This window comes from Olea europaea, unplaced genomic scaffold (assembly GCF_002742605.1).
Source record: "Olea europaea var. sylvestris unplaced genomic scaffold, O_europaea_v1 scaffold1690, whole genome shotgun sequence".
Lineage (NCBI taxonomy): Eukaryota > Viridiplantae > Streptophyta > Magnoliopsida > Lamiales > Oleaceae > Olea > Olea europaea.
Window position 1 is genome coordinate 145,007 of NW_019234581.1, and position 8,445 is coordinate 153,451.

General features: G+C 37.8%; 1 protein-coding gene across 1 annotated transcript; it reads left to right on the forward strand.

The window, feature by feature from the left end:
* Positions 1-6,121: 6,121 nt before the first annotated feature.
* On the forward strand, positions 6,122-8,172 carry LOC111377625. Its single transcript, XM_023000750.1, has 6 exons — positions 6,122-6,175; positions 6,694-6,817; positions 6,877-6,908; positions 7,100-7,393; positions 7,616-7,666; positions 8,032-8,172. Exons 1-6 carry the CDS (start codon positions 6,122-6,124, stop codon positions 8,170-8,172), a joined length of 696 nt encoding a protein of 231 aa, XP_022856518.1.
* Positions 8,173-8,445: the final 273 nt, after the last annotated feature.

Consider the following 8,445-nt stretch of genomic DNA (forward strand, 5'->3'; position numbering starts at 1 on the left):
AAATTATTATTCATAACTTATAAGTCATAAATAAAAAATAACACCAAAACCAAAACCAAAACGGAAAAAAAAAAAGAAAAGAAAAGAGAGAGAGAGAGAGAGAGAGAGAGAGAGAGAGAACAACAGAAGTTACAACATCTTTGGATTAGGCCTGGTCATTTTTTCAAGTTTTAAAAAGCAACAGCCCAATAAAAGGCCCAAGATTTAAAAAAAAAAAAAAGAGAGAGAGAGAGATGAAAAACCATCCTGTCTTCTTCTTCTTCTCGGCGGCTTGTCTGCAACTCCAACTACAACATCTTCATTCAATTTACTTCTCCATCTAATTAAAAAAAAAAAAGAATAACTGGGCCTCCAACTACATGAGGCCCACTCAATTTACTTCTCCATCTAATTAAAAAAAGAAAAAAAGAAAAAGGCGGCCATGGAAATGAGGCCCCCTTCAGTTTTTGGACTGAGGTGGAGGCCTCATCTACCTCGCCTCAGGACCGGGCCTGCCTCCTCTAACCAAGTCTCTGGTCAAAACATGTAGAAACTTGCTTACGCAGTGCGAGAAGGCTCAGTATCTATCGTCCATGTCACCCTTACAAAAGACAAGGTCAACAGATTAGTGCATCAATGGAAAACCATACATTCAACGATTAGAACTCGTGGAAAAAGTTGATCAAAAGTTACATTTTGCGTGACTTTTTTACCTTCGAAGAAAATAAGTCATTCTTGTAGAAAGTACACTGAAAACCCTAGGAAAAACCATTTAAAAAAGAGTCTTGCTGTTCTTGGAAAAAAGGAACATTATTTGATAAGAAAAGACCTTCAAGAAAGTTGTCTTTGAGGAAAAAACATCAGTATAAGCTTTGAAAATAAAGAGTCGACGCCTTAGAGGGCTAGGTAACATCCTAAAGAAGAGAAACTCTCACACGCCATTCCTACAACCTATCATCGATCTTACCACCAACATTGATGAGGTGGGTTAAGAGATGGAGCTAGGCTAGCTACTAAGCTCAATGAGAAGGTGGCTACCATGGTTACAAACATGAGAGATATCACCCAATAGAATATTGTCGTATGAGAACTGTTTAGGAACATGTAGGGCTACAGAGGATACCCAATTCTCCCGTATGCAGCCTAAGAAGATGTTTTCTTCTATGTCCTTCCCTTTGTTCCACAAAAGAAACTACTATCATGAGAAGGAAGAAATTTAAAGCTAAATGGCTTATTATTTGCATTATGCCAAGAATGAGGCTTCCTGAAATAGGGAACTGGAGTCGACACTTCCTCCAATTATGCCACTAACCTTCCCAACGAGGCTCCATTCAACGTTCCTCCCAACTACGAATCTGAGAACATACCTTAAAGAGCATTCCTAGTCACCTCAAGAGCCTAGAAATAGGTAAGTTCAGCATTTGCCTGCACCTAGGAATAAGCAGTAGAGATTACCTCAGTTCAAGAGACAATGAAAATATCCAAGGACAATAAAACCCTCCGCCTAAAAATAGACATCAGAGGAGGGCAAAGCAAGCCAAAAATTAGGCAGGCCCATCCAAACCACCTCTTGGACATCAGGTCAGAGCGGATGAAGATTTCGATGAACTATAAAGATCTTGCGACCTTGACGATGACGACAACAAGTTGCCTTCTTCTCAAAGACTAAGAAAGGCCTCTATCCTAAGGCATTTCTTGCCACCTAAAATCCCCAAGTGTGATGGAAGGGGTGACCTTGGAAAGCACCTCTATGGCTTTAAAACTCATATGAGCATAAGGGACTCCTTTCTTGGAGTAAAATGTATAGCCTTTCAATTAATTCTTAGTAGGGTGGCTGAAGTGTGGTACACTTGAATTCTCGAAGAAAGTATTAGAAGCTCGCTAAATTTCAAGAAGGCTTTTCTTAAGCTTCGTAATTAGCAAAAAAGGTGAATGGCCTATACAGCATCTCGAAGACATGAAACAGTAGTCAGGAGAATCATTAAAAAGCTTTTTATCCCATTTCATCAACAAAATGAATTATTATGTACAGGTTACTGATAAAGAAACATTGTTTTCCTTGAGATGAGGATTGTACATGAGCCCTATTTTCTGGAGAGATGTATAGAACAAGGATCTAACCAATTATGATTGCTTATTGAATTACAGCAATAGTTCTAGCCGAGAACTTTCACCTCTTTATAAACAACGAGAAAGAGGTCCCCACCTTGCATTTAATGGATCACTTATTTGGGCAGTCAACCACCCTCAACTCAGGGCAAACACTGGCCGTGGCCACACTAAATGTAATACCCGTTTTAGCCTATGAAGAGTTGTACCCCAGCTTCGATGTACCAAGGAAGGTCTAGCCAGGGAACTCCTTAAAGGGAAAAAGGTAGAGGATGAAGCACTAAACCTAGAAACAGAGATGAAGCATCACTCTACTGCACATACCACCACTCCTGGCTGACTATAGGGATATCGCCTAGCACTCCTATTATGATAATCAAAGGGACAATAGACATTCGCGAAGAGATGTGCCCTTTCTAGGTAGGATCGACAACCTAGGAAAGATGAGGTGAGACAACCACCATCGGGATGATGCTTTTCGTAGGTGAGAAAGCGATGAGAAAAAACCTAGGAAGGGAAAAAGAAATAAATGGGTCCTCTAGCCAACACAGGCTATGAACCCATTCGAGAGATAGATACAAGTTTTAGAGACCCGTATGCTAGAAGAGAAACCAGAAATGCACAAGAGAATTATGTGAGAGAGGCCAAAGACCCCCTATGGCAAGTTTCATAGTCAACAATAGCTGACCCCATATCAAAAGAATGGTATAGCCTATTACTTTCATTCAAGATGATACGACTAGCCTGTACCACCCTCATTGTGATGCCCTAATGGTAAGGGTCGTTGTGGTACGAAATGGCTGTAAAAGGATGCTAATTTCTAATGTGAGTTCATTCAATATCATATTTGGAGCAACTTTTGATAAGATGGAGATGGACCATGAGTTAACTCCTTAGAGCTCCTCCTTGTACGACCTCACTAGTGGCAGCATCATCCCAAGAGGGAAAATCACTATGGCAGTGGAAACGGGAGCAACACCATTGACTGCTCACCATTTTATGGAGTTTTTTATAGTAGATAACCAATCCGCCTACCATGGGGTCCAACCTTAAAGAAGTTGTGGTTTAAAGTTGTGGGTAATTACATCCATCTACCACCTATTGTGAATGAAGTTGCCAACTGAAAATGGTATCACCACACAGTTAGAAACAACAAAATAAGGGCAAGGAAGTGCTATTTGAACTACCTCAGAAAGGCAGATGCTGGAAACATCAATGTAATTTTGGTAGATATTTACATGGACGGCTCCTTTGACCAAGCACAGATCCCTGAACAATGAGAAGACATTGAAATATTAAACATTCTTGAAAAAAGAGACTATCTTTGGAGTTATTAACGTTCTTGAAAAAGGAAGAGCCGCTAGATAAGTAGCTAAGTTCGATGAACTGGATGTTCATATCATCGAATGCAAACCTCAAATTGCCCCGATTAAGGAGTTGGAAAGTTTTCTAGTGGTCCCAAGATCCCTCTAAGTCCGTGCAAGCTAGAAAAGATCTACCAACAGATGCTAAGGGAAATTGAAGTGCTTTTTATATGAGAACTTGGATGTCTTTGCTTAGAAGCATGAGGACATTGTTAGAATTGACCCAAAAGTTAATTGTCATCACCTAAAAATTGATCTTAAGGTCTCTCCACATCAACAAAAGAGAAGGGTCCTGAACTTAGAAAGGTATAAGACCTCGAAGGACGAAGTGGAGAAGGTGATTGACAATCACTACATCAGAGATGCTACTTATCCGAAGTGAGTCTCCAACCCCGACCTTGTCAAGCAACATAATGATAACTGGAGAAGATGCCTTAATTTCTCCAATCTTAATCAGCTTGCCCTAAGGATAGTTTTTTTCTTCCATGAATAAATCAATTTATTGATTCCACCATGGGGGATGAACTCTTGAACTTCATGAATTCCTATTAAAGCTACAACTAGATCCACATGTACCGGATTCATGAAGAGCATGGGTCCTTCATAACAAACAGAGGTCTCTACTGTTACAAGGTATGCTCTTTTGGTTGAAAAATATCGGGGCCGCATATCAGAACACATCAATAAGACGTCCCTACCTTATTGGTAAAAAGTAGAGGTCTATGCAGATAACATGCTGGTGAAGAGCCTCAAACAAAGAATCATGCAAAATATTTAGATAACGCCTTTTGAATATTGAAGACGTACAAAAAGAGGTTAAACCTCCTTAAGTATGCGTTTGGTATCGCTTCCGAAAGTGTCTTAGGCTACATGGTCAATCAAAGGAGCATAGAGGCTAATCCTGAACAGATTAAAACTTTGATTGAAATGAGATCTCCCAAAAGCCTAAAGAAGTATAAAGCCTCACTGGACTCGTAGTAGCCTTAAGCCAATTTTTCACAAAGGTAACTAATAAGTGCATTCTATTCTTTAAGGTTGTAAAGGGAATAAAGATGTTTCTATAGATAAAAGAGTGCAAAGAGTCTTCCAAGGACTGAAGAATCACTTAGGACATGTCTACCTCCCCTCCAAACATAAAATTGATGAGCCCCTACAACTATACTTGGCAGTATCTATCGATGCCATCAGTTTGGTGCTTGTAAGAGATGAAGGTGATCATCAACTGCTCATTTATTAAGTGAGCAAAGCACTTTTGGCAATAGAGACCCGCTACCTAGACATGGAGAAACTGGTAGTTAGCTAGCTAATGGTAATTTTTCGACGGAGATAAAAACATTGTCGTACTTCTAAAATTGGTGATAGACCTCGTTCCACCCTTTGAAAAAATTAAGTTAGACTGAATCATACACATGGAAAATGCTCATGATGATCCTCTTTCGAAGTCGACAAATGGTAAAGATTCTAAGCTACTTACTGTGGTACCTATAAAACAGCTCTCTAGACCCTCTACTGCTTAAGGTAAAATGGTGATATGGGTTAAGGGCACTCTTCCATGGAAACAATCAATCATAGTATTCCTCAAGGACCATACCCTACCCTTTGACAAATAGGAAACGGCGAAACTTAGTAGGAAGGCAACTCACTTCGTCCTTCAAGATAAAGTGTTGTATAAAAGAGGTTTCTCTCTACCTCTTATTTGATGCCTAAGAGGCGAGCATGCCACTTATGTTTTTCAATAAATTAATGAAAGGGCTTCTAGCAACCATTCGGGAGGAATGGCTTTGACATAAAAGGTGTTAAAACAGGGATACTACTGGCCTATCTTGAAAAAAAGGAGCACAACAATTTGTGAAAAGATATGATAAGTGCTAGCACTTTTCAACAATACAAAGGCAATCTTCCCAAAAGCTAACTATCATCTACAGTCTCTAGCCCTTGGCCATTTCCTAAGTGGAGAATTGACCTCATAAGACCCCTACCTAAAGAAAAAGATAGTGTCAGCTTTGTCAAATTGGCTAGGAAAAGCCCTTAGCTAAAATAATCGAGGCTAATACTTCCAAGTTCTTGTGGGAAAATAGTTTTTTTTTTTTTTTTTTGATTTAGCATTCCCCACTCAATCTTATCTTGCAATGGAAGATAGTTTAAAATCTAGAAAATCAGGGACCTATATGAAGAACTCGAAATCAAAAAGTAATTCTTTACTTCCCACCATCCTCAGGTCAAAGGATAGTAGAAGTTACCGATAAAACCATCAAGTACACCCTTAAAAGGAAGTTGGATGCCTCTAAATGGGTTGATGAGCTAACACGAGTTCTATAGGCTATATGGACTATTGTACGACTGTAAAAGGAAAAACTCTTTTCTCCATGGCTTATGGAGCAGAGGCTGTGAGTCCGGTAAAAAGAGGTTTACTCTCTCTTTGTTGCTTACAGTTCAATGAAATATCTAACAATAAGTTGAGAAGATGCGAGCTTGATTTACCCTATGAAAGAAGGAACAAATCCCAAGTAAAATTGGCTATTTACCAATGATTTGTTTGACCTACTTCGAGGTGCTAAAGTTTTTTTAAAGATTGATTTCCATTTAGGTTATCATCAGCTCAAAATTAGGGAGGTTGATGTGCAAAAACTATTTTTATGTCATGGTATGGCCAATATGAGTTTCTAATGATGCCATTTGAGTTAACTAATGCCCCAACTACATTTATGGATCTGATGAATAAGGTGCTTCAACCATAGTTAGACAAATTTGTGACTGTTTTTATTGATGATATATTGGTTTATTCTAACAGTAGTGATGAACATGCTAAGCACTTGAGGATTATTTTGCATACTTTGCGAGATAAGCAGTTGCATGATAAGTTCGACAAATATGAGTTTTGGTTGATAGAGTTGTGTTTCTGGGTCACGTTATATAAGCAGAAGGCATTTATACAGATCCTCAAAAAATTGAGGCCGTAATGAAATGGAAACGCCCTACCAATCTTACAGAAGTATGAAGTTTTCTTGGGCTAGCAGGTTATTATCGATGATTCGTAGAGGATTTTTCCAAAATTGCTCTTCTAATAAATAGTTTAACTTGAAAGAACACCAATTTTGTGTGGACTGAAGGTGAAAAGAGTTTTCAAAAGTTAAAGAAAAGGTTAATTTCTGTTACTATACTTACTCTTCCATCTCTGGGTGAAGAGTTTGTAATTTATAGTGATATTTCATGCTAAGGATTGTGCTGTGTTCTAATGTAGAATGGAAAAGTTATAGCTTATGCTTCTAGACAATTGAAGAAGCATGAGTTAAACCACCCAACTCATGATTTGGAGTTAGCTACAGTGGTGTTGGCATTAAAGATTTGGAGGCACTACCTTTATGGTGAGACGTGTCAAATATTTACCAATCATAAAATTCTGTAGTATATCTTTAATTAGTAGGAACTGAATCTAAGGCAAAGAAGATGGCTGAAGTTGATAAAGAATTATGATTGTAAGATTGACTACCATCCGAGAAAGCTAATATAGTTGCAAATGCTCTCAGTAGAAAGATTAGTTCTCCTTTTCCTCTAGTGCAGTAAATATATCTTTGATTTGTGAGCTCAGAAAGTTGCATACTTAGTTGCCAGTTACTACTTCAAGGGCAGTATTAGCTCATTTCTAGGTGAGGCCTCATTTGATCGATAAGGTTAGAGAAGCTCAATCTCAAGACCTAACATTGAGAATACTGAAAGCAGAAGTTAGTGCTGGGTTACGAACGGATTATGTGATTAGAGATAATTGTATGTTGGCTATGGATAATAGATTATGTATTCTAGATATTCTAGAGTTGAAAAAAGAGATTTTGGAAGAGGCAAATAGTTCTATTTATGCTATGCATCTAGGCAGTATTAAAATGTATCACACATTGAAAAATCATTACTGGTGGATTGGTATGAAGAGAGAGATAGCAAATTTTGTATTAAAATGTCCTATATTTCAGCAAGTTAATCCAGTTCGTAGAAAACAACAGGACTTTTATAGTCATTGCCTAATCTAGATTGGAAATGAGAGTACATTAATATGGACTTTTTATTTGGTCTTTTTCGTACTTAGAATGGTCATGATGGAGTTTGGATTATTGTAGATCATTTGACCAAAAACTGCCAGGTTTTTACCCATTAAAGTCACTTAATTGTAGAAAGTTTATATGGTAGAAAGTGCAGAACACCAAGTTGTTGAGATGAAGCTAGTAAGAGAAATTTAGTAGGCCTGAATTGGTTCAAATTACTTCAAAAAATGTGAAATTGGTTAGAGAAAAGTTGAAAGCAACACATGATAGATAAAAAGTTATGTAGCTCGGCTCAGGAAAGATCTTGAACTCGCAGTTGGAGATAAAGTATTTCTAAAATCGTCATCCTGGAAAAGGGTTTTGAGGTTTGGCTAGTAAGGAAAGTTAAGTCCACGATACATTGGACCCTATGAGATTACTGAGTGAATTGGTCCAGTTGCATGTCGATTGGATTTGCCAACTAAATTTCCAGGATCTATGATACTTTTCATGTCTCCATGCTCCGTAAGTACATTACAAATCCTTTTCATGTTCTAGAGTCTTAGCCAGTTCACTTGAAGGAAATTTTGACTTATATAGAAGAGCCAGTGAGAATTATAGACAAAAAGGTGCAAATTCAGCAACATAAGACAGTTTCACTTGTAAAGGTCCTTTGGAAGAATCAGGCAGTAGAAGAGGCTATATGAGAGAATGAGGATTAGATGCGTGCTCAATATCCTCACCTATTCAATGCCAAGTCAGTTGCGAGTTGAATTTCGAGGACGAAATTCTTTAAAGGAGGTAAGATTGTTATAATCCAAATTTTCTAGTCAAAAATCAAAAGTTGAATTGTAAAAGTCAAAGTCAAGTAGGGACTAAAATGAAATAAATTATTTTATTGTGGCATAATTTATTATGAAAAATATTGAGGGTTTAAGATGAATAAAATTTAATTTTGGGGATCTACTTGTATAGTAGTG